Source organism: Dendrobates tinctorius, unplaced genomic scaffold (assembly GCF_039654945.1).
Source record: "Dendrobates tinctorius isolate UK_male_01 unplaced genomic scaffold, ASM3965494v1 ptg000224l, whole genome shotgun sequence".
NCBI classification, from domain to species: Eukaryota; Metazoa; Chordata; class Amphibia; order Anura; family Dendrobatidae; genus Dendrobates; species Dendrobates tinctorius.
In genome coordinates, this window is record NW_027361891.1 from 8,044,917 (window position 1) to 8,070,388 (window position 25,472).

The 25,472-nt window shown below is 45.1% G+C and overlaps 1 protein-coding gene across 1 annotated transcript in view; it reads left to right on the forward strand.

The window, feature by feature from the left end:
- The window catches only part of NUP107 (nucleoporin 107), a 201,114-nt gene that overhangs the window by 35,313 nt on the left and 140,329 nt on the right, over positions 1 to 25,472 (forward strand). The window contains exons 7-9 of the mRNA XM_073555490.1: positions 10,170 to 10,297; positions 12,189 to 12,237; positions 18,347 to 18,418. Coding sequence (XP_073411591.1) covers positions 10,170 to 10,297; positions 12,189 to 12,237; positions 18,347 to 18,418 — 249 coding nt within the window. The remainder of the gene's footprint in view (positions 1 to 10,169; positions 10,298 to 12,188; positions 12,238 to 18,346; positions 18,419 to 25,472) is intronic.

Below are 25,472 nucleotides of genomic sequence, written 5' to 3' on the forward strand. Positions count from 1 at the left end.
CTAACCTCCCTAGATGTTAACAGAAAGAAAAATTGACAAGAGATTTCAACACAAGATTGTGCGGATGTTGGATAAAGAACCTCGACTAACATCCAGACAAGTTCAAGCTGCCCTGCAGTCCGAGGGTACAACAGTGTCAACCCGTACTATCAGTCGGCATCTGAATGAAAAGGGACTGTATGGTAGGAGACCCAGGAAGACCCCACTTCTTACCCTGAGACATAAAAAAGCCAGGCTGTAGTTTGCCAAAACTTACCTGAAAAAGCCTAAAACGTTTTGGAAGAATGTTCTCTGGTCAAATGAGACAAAAGTAGAGCTTTTTGGGCAAAGGCATCAACATGGAGTTTACAGGAGAAAAAAAGAGGCATTCAAAGAAAAAAACACGGTCCCTACAGTCAAACATGGCGGAGGTTCCCTGATGTTTTTGGGTTGCTTGGCTGCCTCTGGCACTGGACTGCTTGACCGTGTGCATGGCATTATGAATTTTGCAGCATAATGTAGGGCCCAGTGTGAGAAAGCTGGGTCTCCCTCAGAGGTCATGGGTCTTCCAACAGGACAATGAACCAAAACACACTTCAAAAAGCACTAGAAAATGGTTTGAGAGAAAGCACTGGAGACTTCTAAGGTGGCCAGCAATGAGTCCAGACCTGAATCCCATAGAACACCTGTGGAGAGATCTAAAAATGGCAGTTTGGAGAAGGCACCCTTCAAATATCAGGGACCTGGAGCAGTTTGCCAAAGAAGAATGGTCTAAAATTCCAGCATAGCATTGTAAGAAACTCATTGATGGTTACCGGAAGCGGCTGGTCGCAGTTATTTTGGCTAAAGGTTGTGCAACCAAGTATTAGGCTGAGGGTGGCAATACTCTTGTCTGGCCCATTTTTGGAGTTTTGTGTGAAATGATCAATGTTTTGCCTTTTGCTTCATTCTCTTTTGTGTTTTTTCATTTAAGACAAATTAAATGAAGATAATACCAAAGAATTTGTGTTTGCAATCATTTTCAGGAAGAAACTGAGTATTATCTGACAGAATTGCAGGGGTGTCAATACTTTTGGCCACAACTGTACATAGCTGGGCTCATGGTGTTACTGCTAGAATTGATGTTCTCATTGATTCTTTCCTGCCATTCAAGATACTGCTGTCAATAATGATAGTGGAACATGATGTGTTTGACACAGGCTTCCTGTCATGGTCACGCGTGTCTGGACGCAGCGAGTACCGCAAGGCGAACCAATATGACATACGTGACCCTGGATACACCGCCTCCAGTGGGGCGAATTTAAATAATAAACATGTGCAGCTGGATACACCGCCTCCAACTGGCGAATTTTACATTACACGTATATACAAGTCTGGAAACGCCGCCTCCAGTAAGGCGAATTTCAATAATAAGGGAAATCTGGGAAACATTAACAATCGTGGGCCCTGCGATAGGGAAGTGGAGACCTCCTGAGCTCCCCTGAGCCAGTGTCTCTGCACTCCTAACGTTCCCTATGCCGGTTCCGCACCGGGCGCGCAACAGGAACCTAAAAACCCTAGCTCGTCGTGACCTAAACCCTCACTAGGGAATTGGTCGGTGCGGAAACTAATCCCACCAATGCACTAAAACACACATGAGGGAAAATGACAATACAGGGGAAACACCACTTAGCTTTGCTCTGTTGCGTACGCTCCTAGCAACAGAGCCCACCACCTGTGTGCATCTTCTCCTCCACCCGGATCCATCACCATAACTGGATCCTTCACCATAGTGCAGCCTTGGAGCAGAGTCCACCACCAATTGCAGCAGTCCAGTAACAGAGTCCCAATGATGAGTTCAGCTTCTGCCCAAAAAGTCAAGCATGCTTGAGTCCACCTCTCAGCAACCAGGTCCAGCATGGTGAGTGCAACTCTCACCATTGTCGCCACTCCAGCAAGCCATGCAAACCAGGGCTATGGAGTCGGTAAGCCACAGTTGCGACTCCGACTCCTGGATTTTATCAGGCTCCGGCTCCGACTCCTTCATAAATGGCCAATTCATAACAACAAATTTACTGTTGTAAAATATTAAACATCGTGCTTATTCAGTTTCTCACCATCATATAAGTAATCAGACCACTTAGAGCAAAAACTACATTTATTAGAATACAATTAGAATATAGCAAATAACTTTTATAAACTTTTCTAAACTGTAAGTAAATATGCAATAAACACTTTTATGCAGTTAATAAGAAGAAATCTATAAATTTGTCCTCAGAAAAAGTATTGCCTCTGTCAGATCCTCCTTCATGGATGCCCTCAAATCTGTTCTAATTATTTTGAGAGCAGAGAACAACCTCTCTACACTAACTTGTGTTGGTGGCAAAGCAGTAACCACTCGGGCAACATCTCTGACAATGTCAGGATACAGAGGAATCGCTTGTTGCACTGTTATTTTTGATGAACGGTCAAATTTCTCAATTTCTTTTAGTGCACATGAAAAATTCTGCTGAAATGTACTGGCTGTGTTCCTTGATGGGGATGACTCTTCTATGCGGGAACGCTTTGCACGGTCCTTGTGATCCAAATATTTTTCGAAATTAAATTCTTCATCAGTTGATGATGAGGGTGAAGATGTGGCAGGACGACCAAATTCTTCTTGTTCCTCCTGACTGTTCTGCAACCCTTTCATCCTTACTGCTATTTCAAACAGAGCTTCTTTTCCTTTACTTAGCTGTTGATCATCTAGAAGAATCCGATGCATTGGGTCTACATAAACAGCTGCCAAAAGAATGTTATTTTGTAATAGTAGCTCCTCTCTCCGTTTCATTGATGTAGCAATGCCACTTGCAATTAACCCTCCTATTTGGGACAGGCGAAACATCAGGTTCTTCCACTCCTTTAAGAAAATACCTGGAGTTAAGTCCTCTGCTTGCAATTTTTTAGTCACTGTAAATGGGTGCTCTAGCAATTTTTCCAGCTCAGTCACCTGATTCCGCTGACTTTCATTTAGCATCAGTTGAGGGTTAGCCATGTCTACAAGAAAGGTTTTCAGTTCAACCAAGCGCTGAATCATTAAGTAAGTACTGCCCCATCGTGTGGCTTGATCAATAATTGCCCCTTTTCCAGCACGTCTCTTCAAAATTGAGTTAACTTTAGGGGTTCTGGCAACAGTAGCCAATTTTCTCACCTTGCCAATCAGTGCAGCAGCATGTCCTTCTTGCAGACTGTCTCTTATAGCCAGCTGTAGCGTATGCACAACACAGCGCATGTGATGAATGAAAGAACATATTGACACAGTTTCAACAAGATCATCTAAACTATCATGTTGCTGTTCATCTGAAGCAACTTCAGTTTGCTCCTCAGTTACAATACTGTGTTCCTCTATTTCAAACATTTCTGTGTCTGTGGACCCAGAATGATGTTCTAGCTGCTGGTCACCATCATTACTCTCATTCATTAGCTTAATAGTACTTATCATATTTGAAGCATTGTCAGTTACGACAGAAAGAACTTGCTCTTTTTTAAGTTCATAGTCTTGCAGAACCTTTTCCACCAAGACCTGGAGAAACTCACTGGTGTGATGAGCTTTGGTGTCTTTTACTGCCAATGTCTTGGTAACTATTTCATTTTTGTCACAAACAAATCGGACATTGATGGCAAAATAGTTCACTCTGTGACGTGTGCAGGCATCCATTTTAAGAAACAGAAAGCGTCCCTTGAGAGTTTTTTTAAGTTCTTCCTTTTGTTTAAAAGCTTCTTCGATTACTAATTTTCTAATACTCTCTCTCTCCAGAGAAACACCAAGCTTGCGGGCCATTTCCCCATTCAGACACATAAAAGCTGGTCGTGAAAATAATGAAATGGGCACACTATCCTTTACAACAAGCTCTATGATCTGTTTTTTAAATGTATCTACTGTCATTGTCACAGTAACTTTGTCACTGACAAAATGTCTTGCAACTGATGGCTGCAAATTTCTCTGCTCCTTTGTTTGGCTGGAAGAGCTGGGCACTGGTTCATTGGTTTGGATGCAGTCTTTCTCATCCACTGCTTTCAGTACTTCTGGATGAAAGCCCTGTAAATGTCTCTTTAGATTAGAAGCTCTGGTAGGAGCATTTTTATCTTTGCCTGAATATGCACTCATCTTGGCTTCACAGCATTTGTTTTCGTCTGGATCATTTGTCATACACTGACAGACATAATGTTTTCTATCTTGAGTGATGGTGAAATGTTCAAATACAGCTGATTTAATGTGGTGCTTCTTTGACATTCTCAGGTTTTTAATTCTGCATTCACAATCCAAATGACAATTGTTTTTCCTAAAAACAATTGTACAAAAATATTGCCAGGTCGTACAACTGATATAGTGGTCAGTAATACTGTTATTATTCCTCATGTACTCACAGTTAACTGATGCAAAGTTTGTTGAAAGGATAATACTTCTTACAGTCTTCCTCTTCTGAGTAGCAGGCAGCTGTGAGATGCTTGGAAGACGCACACCTAGTATGATCTAGTCTAGAGGAGGAGCTTTACTACTAAGAATTTGCAACACATTTTCACGTTCAGTTTCATACATTGTAAGTAGGGGGGTTGGGGCAGCATGAGGTTAACCAAGTATAAGATTAGATAAGGGCAGTGGAGAACAGTGACACAAGAAGTAAGAAATGTCTCTATCTCCAGCAGAACTGCTTATCACTGTTGTTCATAGTTTGATAGAATATATATATTTGAGTAACATTTATAAAATTCATATGAAAGTTCAATTATGAAATATTAATACATTTTTTTTAAAGCTGGAGTCGGTACATTTCTACCGACTCCGACTCCAACCAAAACTGACCCCGACTCCACGACTCCGACTCCACAGCCCTGATGCAAATACCTCCTGCCGACACCATAAACTGTGACTCCACCACGCCATGCCAGCCCTTCTTGCAGACCACCTAGCTGCCACTTGTCCCCTCTGGTTGGGCTGCGCAGGACTCAGCTTCCGCTCCTTCTTTCACCCAGGCTTCCTTGAGAATGACTAACACACAATATCACCAACAGTGATTGAACCCACCTGGCTCCCTTTTATAGAGCCTAACACCTGATTTGTAATTGCGTGCACATTAAACCTGAAACTAAGGTGCTATACCACTCACCACCACCGGGCAACTTAGAATGAAACACCACGTGTAATAATTCTAATGGCCACCGGGGGCAATCAACCCCACTTTGGCACCTAGCCAAAGGAAAAAAAAGTTCACCTTTGTCCATTTAAACTGTCAGATCCCGCTGGATCATCACACTTCCAGTTCCTAGAGCACTCACCCTAACAATGGCCCCTGTGTCATATAACGCAGTCTTTGGCAGAATCCGATAGGCTACCTGTCAGTCAAAAACTGACAGAAAAATTAAAAGGTTACCGGTCTCATTAAATGGCGATATCAACAATTTTTTTATTTTCTGACTCAGAATATTTTTTCACCAATTAAATAATAAAGCAATATTGCCCTAATTAAATAGATCTGGATACAAAACCACAAACATAAGTCATGATATGGGCTTTGTGGTTGGGGGGAAAAAAAATAATAGTGCTCTTGTATAAAGGGAAGGAAAAAACGAAAATGCAAAAAATATAACTGGCTGCAGTGGAAAGGGCTTACATATATTAACCCCTTACCTACAATTGACGTAATATTCCGTTCATGTGACCATGGACCTAATTACCATGGACGGAATATTACGTCATCGCGATCAGCGGCGCCCACGTGGTGAGCGCCGCTGATCGCGGCCGAGTGTCAGCTAATTATCACAGCTGACACCCGGCACAATGTGTCAGGGGCGGTCACGGACCGCCCCCGACACGTTAACCCCTTGCACACCGCGATCAAACACGATCGCGGTGTACCGGGGGTTAAAGGGAAGCATCGGCAGGGAGGGGGCTCCCTCCGTGCTTCCCTGAGCCCCCCACAGCAGCGCAATGTGCAGCGCTGCTGCGGGGGGCTCCTTTCCTGCAGGTCCCCGGATCCAATATGGCGACGGGGACCTCCGGGGGCCTGCAGGAAGCTGGCTTCCTCAGTGCCTGCAAAGCGCAGGCATGAGGAAGCCTGTGCAGTGCCTGTGACAAATCGCTGATCTGTCACAGTGATCTGTGATGTGACAGATCAGCGATCTGTCACAGGACAGTTATGTCCCCCCTGGGACATTTGTAATAAAGTAAAAAAAAAAATTAAAAAAAGTGTAAAAATAATTTTAAAAAAATCGCTAAATAAATTAAAAAAAAAAAAAATATTCCCCAATAAATTCATTTTTTGGAAATAAAAAAAAACAAAACAATAAAAGTACACATATTAGGTATCGCCGTGTCCGTAACGACCCGCCCTATAAAACTGTCCCAATAGTGAACCCCTTAAAAAATAAAAATAAAAAACGAAGCAAAAAATGATTTATCATACCGCCGAACAAAAAGTACAATAACGTGCGATCAAAAAGACGCATATAAATATCCATGGTACCGCTGAAAACGTCATCTTGTCCCGCAAAAATCGAGCCGCCATACAGCATAATCAGCGAAAAAATAAAAAAGTTATAGCTCGCAGAATAAAGCGATGCAAAAATAATTTTTTATATAAAATTGTTTTCATTGCATAAAAGCGCCAAAACATAAAAAAAGACCTAAATGAGGTATCGCTGTAACCGTACTGACCCGAAGAATAAAACCGCCTTATAAATTTTACCGCACCCGGAACGGCGTAAACGCACCACCCAAAAGAAATTCATGAAACGCTGGTTTTTGTAAATTCTGCGTCCCAAAAAACGAAATAAAAAGCGATCAAAAAATGTCACATGCCCGAACATGATACCAATAAAAGCGTCAACTCGTCCCGCAAAAAATAAGACCTCACATGACTCGGTGGGTCAAAATATGGAAAAATTATAGCTCTCAATATGTGGTGATGCAAAAACTATTTTTACAATAAAAAGCGTCTTTTAGCGTGCGACAGCCGCCAAACATAAAAACCGCCATAAATAGTAAATCAAACCCCCCCGTTATCACCCCCTTAGTTAGGGAAAAATAATAAAATTTAAAAAATGTATTTATTTCTATTTTCCCATTAGGGTTAGGGTTAGAATTGGGGGTTTCCACTATTTGCGCACATCAGGTGCTCTCCAAACGCAACATGGCGTCTGATCTCAATTCCAGCCAATTCTGCGTTGAAAAAGTCAAATGGTGCTCCTTCCCTTCCAAGCTCTGCCATGCACCCAAACAGTGTTTTACCCCCTCATATGGGGTATCAGCCTACTCAGGACAATTTGCAAAACAACTTTTGGGGTCCTATTTCTCCTGTTGCCCTTAGGAAAATAAAAATTTTGGGGCAAAAATATCATTTTTGTGGGAAAAAAATTACTTTTTTATTTTCACGCCTGGGCGTTATAAACTTCTGTGAAGCACTTGGGGGTTCAAAGTTCTCACCACACATCTAGATAAGTTCCTTGGGGGGTCTAGTTTCCAAAATGGTGTCAATTGTGGGGGGTTTCCACTGTTTTGGTACATCAGGGGCTTTCCAAACGCGACATGGTGTCCGATCTCAATTCCAGCCAAAAAAGTCAAATGGCGCTGCTTGCCTTCCGAGCTCTGCCATGTGCCCAAATAGTCATTTACACCCACATATGGGGTATCAGCGTACTCAGGACAAATTGCACAATAACTTTTAGGGTCCTGTTACCCTTGGGAAAATAAAAATTGGGGGTGAAAAGATCATTTTGTGGAAAAAATATGATTTTTTAATTGTACCGCTGTACATTATAAACTTCTGTGAAGCCCTTGTGGGTTCAAAGTTCTCACCACATATCTAGATAAGTTCCTTAGGGGGTCTAGTTTCAAAAATGGGGTCACTTGTGGGGGGTTTCCACTGTTTAGGTACATCAGGGGCTCTCCAAACGCGACATGGCGTCCGATCAGAATTCCAGCCAATTTTGCATTGAAAAAGTCAAACGGCGCTCCTTCCCTTCTGAGCTCTGCCATGCGCCGAAACAGTGGTTCCCCCCCACATATCAGGTATCAGCGTGCTCAGGACAAATTGCACAATAATTTTTGCAGTCCAATTTCTCCTGTTACACTTGGTAAAATAAAAAAAAAATTGAACCTGAAGTAATTTTTTTTGTGAAAAAAAGTTAAATGTTAATTTTTTTTAAATATTCAAAAAATTCCTGTGATGCACCTGAAGGGTTAATAAACTCCTTGAATGCGGTTTTAGGCACCTTAAGGGGTGCAGTTTTTAGAATGGTGTCACTTTTGGGTATTTTCTATCATATAGACCCCTCAAAGTGGCTTCAAATGTGATGTGGTCCGTAAAAATAAAATGGTGTTGCAAAAATGAGATATCGCTGGTCAACTTTTAACCCTTATATCTTACTAACAAATAAAAATTTTGGTTCCAAAATTGTGCTGATGTAAAGTAAACATGTGGGAAATGTTACTTATTAACTTTTTTGTGTGCCATATCTCTGTGATTTAAGGGCATAAAAATTCAAAGTTGGAAAATTGCGGAATTTTCAAAATTTTCGCCAAATTTCTGTTTTTCTCACAAATAAACGCAAGTTATATGAATGAAATTTTACCACTAACATGAAGTACAATATGTCACGAGAAAACAATGTCAGAATCACCGGGATCCATGGAAGCGTTCCAGAGTTATGACCTCATAAAAGGACAGTGGTCAGAATTGTAAAAATTGGCCCGGTAGTTAAAGTGCAAACCAACCTTGGTAGTGAAGGGGTTAAAATGTATATAGTATATATAATGTTGCAATTTTCACATTGGCCAGTATGCCTAAGGGTACCGTTGCACCTAGCGATGCACCAGCGATCCCGACTAGCGATTTGACGCAGTCAGGATCGCTGGTGCCTCGCTGGGTGGTCGCTAGTGAGCTGCCACACAGGCAGATCTCCTGAGGACGGGGGTCGCTACTTACCTGTCAGACGCGGCGATCCTGCGTCCTCCCGCCCGGCTCCACGCGTCGCTCGTCGTCACAGCAGGAAGCGCCGCAGGAAGTGGACGACGAGAAATGATCCAGCAGCTTACCAGCGGGGGAGCCGGTCGGAGGTAAGTATCACATGCAGCTATATCGCTAGCAATATCGCTGTAACGTCACAAAATCGGTGACTTTGCAGCGATATTGTTAGCGATATCGCAGTGTGTAACGGGGGCTTTACTTTGGATTCACTCTTCCTGCTCTGTACAGCAATTTTCAGCAGTTTCTTTATCATCACAAACAGGATTAGATTAACCGTATCAGTAGGGTCAAAGACTGGCTATTGCTATTAGTTTTCTTGTGTGCAACAGTAAGTTTAGGCTTAATGGCAAGTGTGAAAATTGCAAGGTATTTATTTTTGTAAAGTTGTATAAATAATAAAAAAAAAATCAAGCATTTTAAACAAATACTATGTAAAATAAAAACCTTAAGGCCATGTGCACACGGTGCAGATTCTGCTGCGGATCCGCAACGTTTTGGGCTCTGCGGGTGAGCAGCAGATTTAGGTGCGTTGTACAGTTGTTTTCAATGGTAAACTAAACGCTGTGCACATGCTGCAGATTTTTCCGCGTGGATTTGCTGCGGGTTCAGATCCGCAGCATGTCAATTCTTTGTGCGGAATCCGCTGCGGTTTCACACCTTCTCCATTGTAGAGGTGTGAAACCGCAGGGCTAATCCGGAGGTCTTTTGACCTGAGAATTTACAGTACCTGTGGATTTTTCCAAATCCACACGGAAAAATCCGCAGCTCTCCAAACTACGTGTTCACATAGCCTAAATAAGCAGGCTGTGTGCACATGTTGCAGATTTGGTGCATTTTTGTCCCGGTTTTTCTTTTCTGTGTGGATTTGTGGCAAAACAAGATGCCAGCACAGTGAATGAGAAACCTGAAATGTCATGAATGTCTATTCTCTGTGCGTTTTTCCCAGCGTTTCTCCTGCTAAAAGATGCAGAAATGATGTATAAATTTTTCTCAGCGTGTGCACATATCCCAAGTCATTTTCTCATGTCTCATGCTCTTTGATGGGTTTTGCAAAAGACATCTGCAACATGAGAATCCCAGTTTGCAATGCACTGGGGGATGGATAATTTTGACTGCAACTGTAGTCCTACCAAGTGGCTGTCCTTGCTGTTATGTGGTGCTATAAGTAAAATATGAAAGAAAAATATTTATTTGATTAACTTTTAGGTTATTTTACTGAAAAAGATTGCCAATCGTGTCACTCCAGGGCAGCAAAAGTTTTCTAGAACAGCCAGTGTGTTATGGCTACTTCAGCAAGAAATGGTAACTTGGAGGTTAATAGCATCTCTATACAGGTTTGTCATCTCTCTCCTTTTTGCTAAGATTTACTAGTGTATCACACATTCTATATTGCTGATTTGGAGAACTTAAGTTGACTTTTGTTTACAGCATCAATCTTGCCACAGGGCAGCTATGATATATACTTGGTGTTTCTGGCTCATTGTCAGAGTTACAGATCCTTTCCAAGTGCTTTCTTGCAGTTCAGATCAGGACTATGTATTAAATTGTTCTACTGAATTTGTTTTTCTCCTGTGTTCAAAGCATCTTATTTTTAGTATATTCTGTAATTGTCATCTAGAGTAGTATATCAGCTGCAAATTGGCTTAAAAGTTGAAGCTTCACTGCAAATGTTTAAGTGCTTATAAACCATATTATTTTATATAAAATAGTCCATTCTATGTGTCGTGTTGTTCAGCATCGGATTATTTTCATCTGGATAATGTTCTCATTGTTTCTACATTAGCTCAATGTCCCTTGCATCCCAGCTTCTTGGTTACGGGGGGGGGTGCGCTGCTTACAGTATTGACCAGCAGTATGATTGCGCCGCTGGGCCTGGGAACTGAGCGCTCTCGCAAGCAGATAAGAGGCTGCTTTTCATCTACAACATTAAAAAAGCGCAGAGGCATTGATGCTGGCTGAATCAGGCAAGCTTCACAGCAGTCTCTTACCGGCTTGTGCTCCTTACCGTATTATCTGGCTACTTTGAGACTCTATTGTGGCCAGTAATCTACGGAACAAATTGTAAGTATAGAATTAAGCACTTTCTGTGATTAGAAGTAGTGACACATCCAGTATTGGGTACCTGCTTTGGAACTCAGCCTGCATCCGTTCTTAGCAGATTGAGGCCGTGTTGCACAGCCAGCATCTGCTTCTAACAGCAGAACTGTGTCCTCTGCTGTTATCCACTTATTTGCCACTGTCAATCTCTGAACGCAGGGTGCAAAATGGAGACATGGCATCTGGGGGCCTATTGTAGGCCCCTTTGCCTGCGATGACAATACTACTGCAATTTTTTTTTATTTTTTTTATTTACTATATGCTGTGATTATTGCAGTACACAGAATAAGAAGACTTAAAAAAAAGTTGTTAAAATTATATATATCTTCAAATCATTCGCCTTCTCCCCCATTAAAGAATAAATGCCTAAAATGTAGAAAAACTAATATCACCACATCTGTAAAAGTTAGATCTATCAAAATATTTAAGTAATCAAATTGATAAATGGCAAAATTGTGGATTTTTTTTGTCGCCACGTAAAATACAATAAAAAGCAATCCAAGCCTAGGATCTATCTTAGAATTATTTCAATGAAACGACTGCGTGCCACGCAAAAAGCAAGTTCTCGCACAGCTCCATCAATGTAAAAAAAAAATGTAACCGATACTAAAATGGCAACACAAGAAATGTACTGATTTTTATCGTCACCGCATAAAACAAGTTAACTGTACAAGTTTGGTATCGGCTTAATTTTACTGACTTGGAGAATCAGATTGCCAGGTAGTTTTAATCCTACAATGAACATAGTAAACACAAAACCCAAAAAGCAATTGCAGAATAGTTTTTTTGTTTTTTTTTTCTCTTTGCACAATTTCAGTGCGCTTTGAATTTTTTGTCCCGTTCTCCATTACATTGAATGGGTAAACTACAAGTCATTGCGCAAAAAAATAAGCTCAAATAATGGCTGTGCTAAGAAAAAAAAATAGATAAGGCTCTTGGAAGGTGCGGACAATGGAAAGCAGGACGTCGACCAGTCAGAAATGGACTAACAATCCGTATATTCTTGACAAGATGATTTATGTTAGAGTAAATCACAATGTTGCATGTTTTACAAGCACTTTGCTATTCTAAATATTGAGACCATTAGACAATCCTTTTTAAGCTTTTTTCACCTCCTTTTTTTGTCAGAGACCGGATACAGTTGGCATTAGAAGATGAAAATATGTTTGATGTTGTGGTAAGATTTCTTTCTATTGAGCATTAAGTTCTATTAACATTATAACTCTAATTTCTTAATATATCTTTAGAAGAGTCACAGTTGCATTCTCTGCATAACCTTTGCTTGCTTTCACAAAGCCATAGGGTTAAGTAATAAATTGATATGCCTTCAGCTGCTACCATGTATTAATCCAGAATTTTAGCATTGTTAACCTGTTAGTGATCAGACCTGAATGGGACTTCTTGACCTGACAATTTTTTTTTTTTTTTCATTTTCGTCTTTCCTCTGTGGAGTAGTCATAATTTGTAATTACCGCTAATTTTTTTTCCATTGAGTTGGCTGTATGAAACTTTGTTTCCAGGATGTCCCCCTGACCGCACCATGGAGGACGTCCTCCTCCTCCTTACAGGGACAGGAAAAGCACACAAGAGGTTAAAATGTTCTGCCCCACCCATCTCCCTCAGTGTTTTTCCTGTCCCTGCATGGAGGGACACGCGAGAGGAGCGCAGCAAGCGTACTCACCGGGCTCAGGGGGATCGTGTGGCCGGTCCAAGCCTCCCCCCTGCGAAGACGCCCAGGGCCGAAACTTCCCGGTGGGGAGTCCCTCTGCCCCAAAACCCTGGAGCAGGACGTCGCTCCTGGAGGAGCCGCTCCTCCCGGTGGGAGGCTCTCGGCTCCATGTTTGGCCGCCGGTGTGGCGAAGGCTGGTCCCCCGCAGGCAGCTGGTCGGGCGCCGGCATCAGGAGGTGGGGCGCGTAGGAGGAAGTGGCCAGAGGAGATTCCCGGCCTATCGCAAAGAGCGCGCGTCACTTCCGGTGACGTCACGCGCTGGCTTTGAAATGTCTGCGTGCACTCCAGGAGCCTGGCATCTCTCTGGAAGCGCAGGAAAGATGGACGCAGAGCAGATGATCGGAGGGCTAAGTGCGCCTGGCGCTGAGCTCCCTCCCCATGCCACCCTCTGCGGCCAATGTAATAGCTGATTACCCTACCCTCTATCACCAGGATAAGGGAACCCCAGCGCCTGCCCCGACAATGGTCAAGGACCCGGCAAAGGCCACGTCTAAAACGGTCAAATGCCCGGTATGCAGGGTAATGCTGCCAGACACCTACGCTAAAACCCTCTGCGGGCCCTGCACGTCAAGGGTGATAGGTGAAGAGCAGCCGTCCCTCCTAGCCGAGATGAGATCCCTGATTCGTGAGGAGGTCCGGGCCTCCAGAGGCAGTCTCGAGCAGCGATCCCCCAGCCCAGGACCAAGCCGGAAGCGTCCCAGGTGGGAGGCGGAGATATCCGAGCCAAGCTCCGAGGAGAGGTCCGACTTCCGGGACTCAGATCCAGAGGAGGAGGGGGAGATCCTGGCGGACAAGCAGGATCAGGGTAGGAAATACCTGTTCAGACTTGAGGACACAGACGATTTAGTCCAGGCGGTGAGGAACACCATGAAGATGGAGGAAGTTCATAAACTGCAATCCAGGCAGGACCTAATGTTTGGAGGTCTCGTGTCTCGAACCCAGACAGTGTTTTAGCTCCTTCTCTAATGCCGCCCGAAGAGCGATCTGGCTTAAATCATGGTCAGGAGACAATGCCTCTAAAGCAAAGGTCTAAGAGTTTTGGGACCAGCCCTGGATAATATCTTGGAGCTGGTGTCTGACAAAAATAAGGGATTCCCAGAGGAAAGGCCTAAGCGGCCCCAGCCCTTTCGGAGACTGCCCTTCTATAGGAGACAGACAGATCCTAGGACCCAGGTTAGGTCTAGTAGGTGCTCATACAGAAGCCCCCATGGCCAAGGCGGGAGAAGCAAGGGCTCTCTTTTTTCCGTCAACCTCCAGGTCTAGGAGGCAATGATGTCATAGGTATTGGGGGAAGACTTCGCCACTTTGCGGCAAACTGGTCCCGGGTTACCCAGAATCAGTGGGTCCTCAGAACCATCACGGAGGGCTACAGGATAGAGCTCTATTCCCCCCCCCCCCCCCCCGACAGATATACCTACCCTACTATAGTCCAGAGGGACTCAACAATGTGGGCGGACATACACAACATGATCACGTCAGAGGTTATAGTGCCGGTTCCTCTGACAGAAAGGGGAAGAGGACACTACTCCTCCCTTTTCTCCATCGCGAAGCCGTCTGGCGAGGCTCAGACTATTATAAATGTAAAGCCTCTAAATACCTGGGTCAGGTACAAAAGATTCTGGATGGAATCTATCCGGTCCGCAATACAGTTAATAGACAGAGACGCGGTCATGTGCACTCTCGACCTGAAGAGTGCGTACTATCAGGTCCCTATCCACCCCTCATCTCAGAGTTTACTAAGATTCGCAGTGAAATTTCCAACCCGGACCTGCCACTTCCAGTTCCAATGCCTTCCATTCGGCCTGGCCTCGGCCCCCCCGAATCTTCACAAAGTTGGTTGCGGAGGTAGTGGCCTTCATGAGGAGTCAGGGTATCATAATCATCCCGTACCTAGACAACTTCCTCCTGGTGGCAGCATCAGAAGAAACGCTCATCCGAAACAGAAACCGAACAACATCTCTAATGGAGTTCCTCGGCTGGAAAATCAACTGGCAAAAATCAGATCAGACCTTATACCAGAACGTAGGAAGGTCTTCCTTGGTGTACTTTTGGATTCACAAGAGAGGATATCCCTGCTACCAGAGCACAGGCTGAAGATAATTCAGGACAGAGCCAGGGACCTCTTAAAGCGTCGCTCTTCCATACGAGAAGCAATGGAGGTCCTGGGCCTTATGACGGCCTGCATCCCATGTGTCAGATGGGCCCAGTCCCACTCGAGACCGTTACAAAAGCAGATCCTCGAGGTATGGAACAGGAGGCAGACTTCGCTCGACGGACCCATAACGCTGTCAGGGCCAGTGAGAAAGTCACTACGGTGGTGGACATGGGCCAGAAATCTCCAGGTCGGTGTCTTATGGACAACCTCTCTATACGTGGTACTCACCACAGACGCCAGTACGTGGGGATGGGGAGCCCACGTAGAAGGGAAGATTTTCCAGGGGAGATGGCCGGCAGAGTTCGGAAACAGATCCTCCAACTACAGGGAGCTCTACGCGGTCTGGGAAGCTCTGTTGCGGATCCGTCCAATATAAAGAATCGACACGTCCGGGTGTTATCTGACAACACAACAGCAGTGTCATTCCTGAAACACCAAGGAGGACCCAGGAACCAACCCCTCCAGGCCTTAGCGGGAAAAATATTCTCTTGGGCAGAAAGAACAGTGCTCTCGGTAACGGCAGTCCATCTAGAGGGCTCTCTGAACGTGGTGGCAGACTACCTAAGCAGATAACAGGTCTACCCGACGGAATGGGAATTGAACGGAGAAATTTTTCATCAGCTGTGTCAACGTTGCAGAACCCCCAGTATAGACCTGTTCGCAAATCAAACGCAAAGGTCTCCAGATTTTATTCCCTGAACCCGGCAGACCACCCAGAAGGACGCCCTGAGCCAGACTTGGAAAGAACCCCTCTCGTACGCATTCCCACCACTGGCTCTCATACCGACAGTGTTAAGGAAGATCCGCGAGGACCGCGCAAAAGTAGTAGTGGTGGGTCCATACTGGCCGAAGAGAAGTTGGTTTTCCCTACTGGGAGCCATGGCAGTGGGAAACCCGGTCGAGCTATCTCCACCAGGGCCCGATCTGCCACCAAAATCCAGCAAGACTTCACCTCTCAGCTTGGATCCTGAAAGGAACATCTTAAAGGCAAAGGGCTTATCAGACCAGGTCATATCTACCCTACAGGCCAGCAGGAAGCCGGTTACATCCGCAATATACTGGAAGATGTGGAAGAGGTTTTGTCTGGACGGTGGCAGGTCCGACCTCCCTAGTATTTTAAACTTCTTACAGGCAGGGTTTGATAAAGGTCTTAAGCCTAGCGCTTTAAAAGTTCAAATTTCGGCCTTAAGCTCATATTTCAATTACCAGTTAGCATCTCATCCCTTGGTAATAAGATTTGTAAAGGCCATGCAGAGGCTTCGCCCCATGATTAGACCGCTCACCCCGCCTTGGCACCTTGGCCTGGTACTCAGGTTCTTATGTAGGGATTCCGGCATTCCCGGTAAGGAGATGTCTATCTCAACTCTCACCCGCAGAACAGCCTTCCTCGTAGCCATTACTATAGCCAAAAGAATTGGAGAGATCCAGGCCCTATCCACTAGAGACCCATATCTCCAGATCAGAGAAGACTGTATAGTTCTGAGATCAGACCCGGCATTTATCCCAAAGGTAGCCTCCCAGCAAAATATAAACCAGGAGATAGTGTTACCATCATTTTGTGACAATCCACGGAACGAGAAAGAGCAGCGTCTTCACTCGCTGGATGTGAGACACGCGGTTATGAATTATTTAGAAGTCACAAACAGTTGGCATATCGACCCAAATCTATTCGTCCTTTTTTGGGGTAAAAATAGTGGGAAAAAAGCCTCTAAGGCAACTATCGCCAGATGGATTACGTCAGTAATCGCCGACGCATATCAAGCGGAAGGCGCAAACCCGCCAGATACACTAAGGGCCCACTCTACCAGGGCAGTATCGGCCTCATGGGCCGAATGGACGGGCGCCTCGGTTGATCAGATCTGCACGGCAGCAACCTGGGCCAAACTTAATACTTTCTGCAAGCACTATGAGCTTGATGTGACGGCTAGTCAGCATACCGCATTTGGGAGAAAGGTTCTCCAGGCGGTAGTCCCACCCTAGGGGAGGTGCTTTGGTACTCTCCATGGTGCTGTCAGGGGGACGTCCTGGAAAGTGGGTATTGGACCTACCGGTAATGATGTTTCCAGGAGTCCATCCTGACAGCACGGGTAGTTCCCTCCCTGTTATACTATGCTATATTATGTTATATATGTCATATATGCTGTAATATGATTGTACCATTAAAATTTTACGTGCATTATCCACATTGTGATACTTGTCAAATCACTGAGGGAGATGGGTGGGGCGGAACCTTTTAACCTCTCGTGTGCTTTTCCTGTCCCTGTAAAGAGGAGGAGGACGTCCTCCATGGTGCTGTCAGGATGGACTCCTGGAAGCATCATTACCGGTAGGTCTAATACACACTTTCTCCTACGCCTCATTGGGGGACACAGACAGTGGGTGTTATGCTGCTGCCACTAGGAGGACACTAAGTAAACCAGGAAAAAAGTTAGCTCCTCCCCTGCGGGACATATTGTAATTATTTTTTTTTTTTTTAGTACTGTTTGCATATAAATAAGTTTGTAATTTTATATATCTTTTTACTGTTTCACACAAATGTAAGTGGTAATACCCCACTTCTGTCTTCTCTCACAGTTGTCTGACAGCCGTAGATCGGCCCTTTTCCTTGCTAGATTGCAGGAGCTGTAAATAGGATCTCTCACCAGGACAGTCCTTGCTATTTTATTATACTTGTTGCTCTCTTGAGTGTTGCGGATTTTACCATCCAATTCATAAAGATCAGCAATTTTGGTCTTTATGAAGAGTTGTTTTACAGTCAGATGCTCCTGATTCATTTAAAAGGCACATGTCTCTTAAAGAAATCAGGAGCGTGTGACAAGAGCTGTCTTCCTCTGTGCGCCGGACCACAATTCTTACTCCAGTCAGACTGAAGCAAAATTTCTGGCGTAAAAGTAAGCCCCTGCTTGGCATAAATTCGGCAAGCTGTGATGTCTGACCCCTGTACCACCCAGGGTTCCTCAATTTAGGCCATCTGGGAAAAATTGGTGGTAAATGCCAAAAGTTGCCAAATTTTTGCGCAACTTCGAGTCACGCAAAAATGTTGCGAAGTCTAAATTTCACCACTTATTGGGTGCTGGTTAACTATTGTTTTAATTTGAAAGAGTTAGACTCTAGAAGCATCAACCAATACCTCATGACAGGAAAAGGCTTTAAAAAAGAATGCAAATGGATGAATTGGGGCTTGTATCTATACCTATGGATAGAATTGCAGCTGAGATACGCTATGCAAAATTTCTGAGTAACATTTTTTGCCTATTCACAGGGAAGCACACCTATAGAGTACTAGCATTAGGCAGAATATTGTGTGAATGCTGACTTGGATCAGGCAGCATAGTCTCAGATCTGCTTTCATTTGTTGTAATGAGTGTATTTTTTTTTCTTTCATAAATTTCCCTTCATCAGGCACCAAATGCCAGTGAAAAAATGATTATGGACAAATTATTCGAGAAGGATTCGCTTGTAAGACAGAGCCAGGTATGTTGGTGTCCTTCGAGGCATCATTTGAGGTAGCTAGTAAATTTCTTATATTTATGAAATAAATAACTTTGTTCCTCCAGTAGTATACCTGCTAAATGGGATGTAGACTTTTAGGATATTTTTTTTACGTGTTTTGGGCCCTTGAATTTTGATTGACACGTGTCCAGATCCTGAAACACCCGCCTGTTGTTCAAAAGACCTCTTAAAGGTGTGCAAGTTAGGATACAGAAGTTCACAACTACTGCCCGAGTACGAGCACACAGCAGAGTATGGATGTAGTAGAAAGCCTATGACTTCTGGGGCGGGGGCGGTGCAGATGGAGATCTCTCAGCACCAAGATCTTGGGAGATGAGATTTCAGCGCTGTCACACATCGGAACACCCCTCATCCCAGCCTGCATCATCACCCCACTCCTGCCTCCTCCAGCAGCGACCCTGGGACCCCGCTTCAGCGCAGCCACCACCCCCGGTAAGCAATAAGATGAATGGATTATAAGAAGCACAATTTTGAAAAAAAAATAAAAATTTCCTATTCTCAAAATTTGGGGTGCGTCTTATAATCCGAAAAATGCAGTAAGTAAAAAATATTTTATTTAACATAGCAAATTCAAAGACTAAACAATAAGGAATAAAAACTGAAAAAAAACAGTGAGGAAAAGCAGGATTATAATAGATAAGCCGGATTACTTACCGGTAATGCTCTTTTAATGAGTCCACGACAGCACCCACTGGAGGTATCGGATCCGCCCATTTGGAACAGGAAACCCTACAGGAAAGATAAAAGGGGCGGTCCGCCTTTCCTCCTCAGTTTTACGTTTCAGAGTACCAGAAGGACCGCCAAGGATTAGGCAATGTTCTCTTATTTTAACATCTTTCTTATCCATTATTTGGTAATACTTTAACTATTGATATCTTTTTAGGGGGGGAAGTGAACGGGTGCTGTCGTGGACTCATTAAAAGAGCATTACCGGTAAGTAATCCGGCTTTTTACTCTTCGCCACGACAGCACCCACTGGAGAGATTCCAGAGACCATCACCTGGGTGGGACCACCGTGCCAAGGATAGTCCTGCCAAAGCTTAAGTCAGAGGTTGATGAAAGATCAAGTCTGTAGTGGTTATAGAAGGTAGAAGGGGATGACCAAACTGCCGCCTTACATATAGTTTCAATCGGAACATCTCCCTTTTCCGCCCAAGAGGTTGCCATTGCCCTGGTGGAATGCGCCCTGATGTTCCCTGGAGGATCTTCGTTTTTTGCGGAGTAGGCTAAACGAATGGCCTCTCTGATCCACCGGGAAATGGTGCTCTTCGTGACTCCATACCCCTTCTTACAGCCCTGAAATGAAACAAATAGGGCCCTACTCTGCCTCCAACTGTTGGACCTCTCAATACATTTTAGGACAGTTCTTTTGACGTCCAGAGTATGGAACCTCTGCTCTTCCGGAGTAGAGGGATTTTTATAGAAGGTTGGGAGGAGTATCTCCTGAGATCTATGATATTTTGTTGCCACTTTTGGCAGGTAGGCAGGGTCTGGTTTTAATACCAATCTGTCTTGGTATTCTTGAAAAAAAGGTGGATCTATTGACAAGGCCTGAATATCACCCACTCTTCTAGCTGAGGTTAGTGATACTAAGAGGGCCATTTTAAGTGCTAAGTATTTGAAGGGTATTGTGTCGATCGGCTCAAAGGGGTCTACCGTTAGGGCGTCTAAGACCAGATTTAGATCCCATGTAGGGACGGAGGGTATGTGGATTGGAGTTATTCGTTCACATGCTGTAATAAAACGAGTTATCCATTTGTTGCCTGCTATATTATGGCCATATAGTGCTCCTAATGCCGATATTTGTACTCTCAGTGTATTTACTGCTAAGCCTAAGTCTTTCCCCTTCTGCAGAAATTCCAAGATTGGGATTATCGGAACTTCTGTTGTATGAGGTACTGTATGGAATTGAAGAAATTTTTTCCATATTCTAATGTAAATCTGGGTCGTGGACTGTTTTCTACTTTGTAGTAGTGTAGCAATTAAGGACTCCGAGAATCCTCTTGTCCTCAATAACTGCCTCTCAAATTCCACGCCGTCAAGTGCAAGCTGAGCACTTGAGGGTGGAAAAAGGGGCCTTGGGAGAGTAGATTGGCAGTCGGAAGGACCCAAGGATCTGTTATCGACATAATCTGCAGCCACGAAAACCACGGTCTTTTTGGCCAGAACGGTGCTATTAAGATTATTCTTGCTTTGTCGTCTCTGATCTTCCGAATTACTTGAGGTAGGAGGATCAATGGAGGGAACGCATACGCTAGGTTGAAATTCCATGGAACTAGAAAGGCGTCCAGTATGTTTGGGTGATCTGACGGAGATAGGGAGGCAAAGGTTTTTATCTGCCTGTTCTCCCTTGTGGCAAAAAGATCCACCTCGGGTTGTCCCCATGCGGCTACTATGTCCCTGAAGACCTTCCGATTGAGGCACCACTCTCCTTGTCGTAGAGTGTGACGGCTTAGGAAGTCTGCCTTTTGATTGCTCTCGCCTCTTATATGAAGGGCCGAGAGGGACAAAAAATAGTTTTCTGCTAAGTTTAAAATTTTTGCCGCTGAAGACATCAGAGTCTCTGATCGAGTTCCTCCTTGTCTGTTTATATATGCCACTGTGGTGGTATTGTCCGACAGGATCCTTACATGCTTCTGTTGGAGCTGCGGAAGGAAGTTGTATAGAGCATAGAACACTGCAGTCAGTTCTTTTAAATTAGATGAGTAATCACATTCCTCTTTACTCCACCTTCCCTGATAAAACCCATTCTCCATGTGGGCTCCCCAGCCCTGGGGACTGGCATCGGTGGTTACAATACAGGATGGAACTATAACCCATGGGACTCCTGAACATAAATGGTCATCGTCTAACCACCACTCTAGGGAAGTCAAGACTTTTTGTGACAGGGTTATTTTGCTCTGTAAACGACCACTATGTCGCTTATCCTCCTGGAGGATCTGGTGTTGTAGTGTACGGACATGGTACTGGGCCCACCGGACTGCCGGGGTGCAAGAATTTAGTGATCCTAATAGTGACATTGCTCCTCTTAAGGATACACGTGGTTTATCTATAGCTGCTTGTATTTTTTGTTTTGTGAGGATGATTTTTACCTGGGGTAGTAGACATCTCTGGGTCAAGGAATCTAGTTGAAATCCTAGAAATGTCTGGAGAGATTGCGGATCGAGTCTGGACTTTTGGATATTGATGATCCAGCCAAGGCTCTGAAAAGAGGAGACTGCGTCAGTCACGCGTTCAGTACATTGTTTGACTGAATTCCCAATTACTAGGAAGTCGTCTAGATATGGTACAATTAGTGTGTCCTTTTGGCGAAGGTAGGCCATCACTTCTGCCATCACCTTGGTAAATATTCTTGGTGCCGTGGAAAGCCCGAAGGGCATGGCCGCGTATTGGAAATGACGAATCCTGCCCTCGACTTCCACTGCGACTCTTAGGTATTTCTGGAATCTGTTGTGTATAGGGAGATGATAATAAGCATCTTTTAAATCAATCCCTGCCATTACGCAATTTGGGAAAAGAAGCTTTATAGTGGATCTAATCGATTCCATTTTGAACTTATAATTTTTTATAAATGAATTTAGCTTCTTTAAATTAATAATGGTTCTAAATGTACCGTCTGGTTTAGACACCAAAAACAGGGGAGCGTAAAAGCCTCTACCCTGTTGTTCCTCAGGGACGTCAACTAAAACTTTTTTAGCTAGCAGGACTCGAATCTCGTCTTCGAGAGCCTTTTGCTGAAGTGAGGAATTAAGGCGAGTTATAACAAAGAACTCATAGGGGATTCGAAGGAATTCAATCTTTATTCCTTCCTTGATTATATTCAAAATCCATGGGTTTAACGTAATTTGTTCCCATTTGGTAAAAAAAAATTTTAATCTGCCCCCAACCGGTGGGTCTAAACTTTTAATTTTTTTCTCTCCTATATGTTGGCCCTCTGAAGATGGTACCCTTCTGCTTTTCGTCTTTCGTGGCCCATCTCGTTCTGTCCAATTGTCTTCTTCTCCCGAATGGCCGTCTTTTAAAGGTTTTCCTATAAAACGGAATGGGAGAATCACTGAAGGCCTTTTTTCTTTCTTTTGCCTTGGCGAGAATTTCGTCTAAGGCTTTTCCGAAGAGGAACTCACCCTCGCATGGGGTTGCACTAATTTTGGATTTTGATTGTGCATCCCCTTTCCAGCTTTTTATCCAAAGCGCGCGTCTGGCGTTATTCACCAGGGCTGCCGACCTTGCTGCAAGTCTTAGGGTGTCCGCTGAAGCGTCTGCCATAAAGGCAGCTGCCCCTCTTATCAACGGGATGGCTGCACGCAGTTTCTCCCTTGACACTCTTTGCTCAATCTGCTGGTCTAATTGATCTAGCCATACCAGCATTGACCTAGCAGTACATGTGCTGGCTATTGCGGGTTTGAATACCCCGGTGGTGGACTCCCAGGACCTTTTGAGCGAGGATTCAGCCTTTCGGTCCAATGGGTCTGCTAACAATCCTGCGTCCTCGACCGGGATCGAGGTTTGTTTGGAAGTGGAGGATATGACAGCGTCCACCTTTGGTATTTTAGACCATTTTAATAGATCTTCATCAGTGAACGGGTACTTCCGTTTTGAAGCGGATGGGAGAAAACCCCTCTGGTCGTGTTTTTCCCATTCCCTTTTGATGAGATCTTTAATTGCCGGTATTACTGGAAATGATCTCCTCTTTTTTTCTGCCAATCCCGCAAACATAATGTCCTGCGCGGTCTGGGCTCCCCTTTCCTCTTCACACCCCATAGTATTCCTAACCGCTTTTACCAGGTTATCTACGCTGTCCAGAGGAAAACATGCGCGTCCTTCCGCCTCCGAGGATGATGATGAGGACGTGGATGCGGAGCCTGAGTTTAACCCCTGTTCTTCCTCTGACTCTGAACTGACAATAACCTGTTTTCTATGCCTGGACTCTGCGGGAGTGCTGGCGCGGTTGATGGCTTGTATTTCCTCCCTAATTATGGCTCGGATATCCTGAGAAGATATCGTCGGCCCCTGCCTGGTCTCTTTCATGCATTGTTTGCAGAGTTTTTTGGGGTAGGAGTCAGGGAGAGGCTCTGAACATAATGCACATTCTTTATGTTTTGTTTTTCCTTTTTTCTTTGACGGTTCAGATGGCTGAGACGGTTTGGATCGGGTTTCTGCTGCCTCGCTCCTGCGGGCAGTCTCCGTCCTGGCGCTGCGGTCCCTGGTGGAGTTGCCCCCAGCTGAATCCCCTGCTGGGGTTTGCGACTCTGCGGGGGACGACATGTTCCAATGTTGCAGCGCTGCAGCGCTGTTTTATCTGTATCGTTGCCCCGGAAGTCGCCCTGTCACAGGGCGCATGCGCCGCGTCATCGCCATCTTACCCCGGAAGTTCAACCATTACTTCCGGGGTATGGGAGCGTCGGGCGCCGGCCTGCTCCCGCGCCACCGCTATTAACACACGCGGCTCGCGCGCACATGGCCTCACCATCCACGCTATACCCCCACCGATGGGAATGGGGGGGGGAATCTCCCGGATGCCAGACCGGCGCGCTCCCTGGTAAGACCGGGCGGCCCTCCCCGGACCCGGCCATTACCACTATGCCACCAGACGAGGGGGGAGCCGTCAAAAGGAGTCTCCCCCGACGCTGCCTCCGGACCGCAGCCCCTGCCGTTCCCGAAGAGACCGCACAGGCGGATGCATGGCCCAGGTAAGATCCTGCAGGATCCTGCTCCATTTGGAACAGGAAACCAAAACTGAGGAGGAAAGGCGGACCGCCCCTTTTATCTTTCCTGTAGGGTTTCCTGTTCCAAATGGGCGGATCCGATACCTCCAGTGGGTGCTGTCGTGGCGAAGAGTAAAAACTAGATTATGGCCCGATGCTATTGCATCGGGAGGATGCGATAGCATCACACCTCTTGCCATGTTAACCCTCAACTCACACACTCCTCTCACCATCTCCACTCATGTCCACTCACTCTTTCACTCCACATACGACCCCTTCTCTCACTCTGTCTCTCATACTCACGTCGTCATCGCCGCTGCTCCATGATCCCCGACATCATCTTCCGCCGGCGCCATCCTGGATCCAGACGTTGTCCACGCCGGCGACATGTTCTTGCGGCGACGCCATCTTGAGTATCGTGAAATCCCGCGATACTCAAGATGGCGTCGCCGGAAGAACATGTTGCCGGCGTGGACGACGTCGGGATCCAAAATGGCGTCGGCGAAATCTCGCAAGTTTTCGCCGACGTCATTTTGGATCCCGACGTCGTCCTCGCTGGCGACATGTTCTTGCGGCGATGCCATCTTGAGTATCGCGGGATTTAGCCGATCCAAAATAGCGTCGCCACAAGAACATGTCGCCGGCGTGGATGCCGTCGGGATCCAAAATGGCGTCGGCGAAATCTTGCGAGATTTCGCCGACGCCATTTTGGATCCCGACGTCCTCCACGCCGGCGACATGTTCTTGCGGCAACGCCATCTTGCTTATCGCGGGATTTCGCGATACTCAAGATGGCGTTGCCGCAAGAACATGTCGCCGGCGTGGAGAACGTCTGGATCCAGGATGGCGCCGGCGGAAGAAGATGTCGGGGATCGTGGATCAGCGGCGATGACGGCGTGAGTATGAGAGACGGAGTGAGAGAGAGGGTCGTGAGTGGAGATGGTGAAAGGTGAGAGGTGTGGTGTGTTGAGGGTTAACATGGAAAGAGGTGTGCGGTGACGTCACCGGTTACAACTGGATGGAAGTTGTTACAACCGGAAGCTGCTTAGGGCATTTATTCTTACAGATAATCCATGTACTGTTAAGTCTTAATCAACGAACATTGTATGTAATCAATACAATAATTCCAAATGATAAAAGATACATGTGAAAAGAATAAGAAAGTAATGGGGTTGGAAGGAATACACAGGGCCACTTTACTTATGGATAAGTACTGCTTTTTGATGTCATACTCAGAAACTAACTCTTGGGACATATAGTGGGTCTTATATAGTATGGTAAAAGCTTTCAGTTTCTTTTTGGCTAACCAT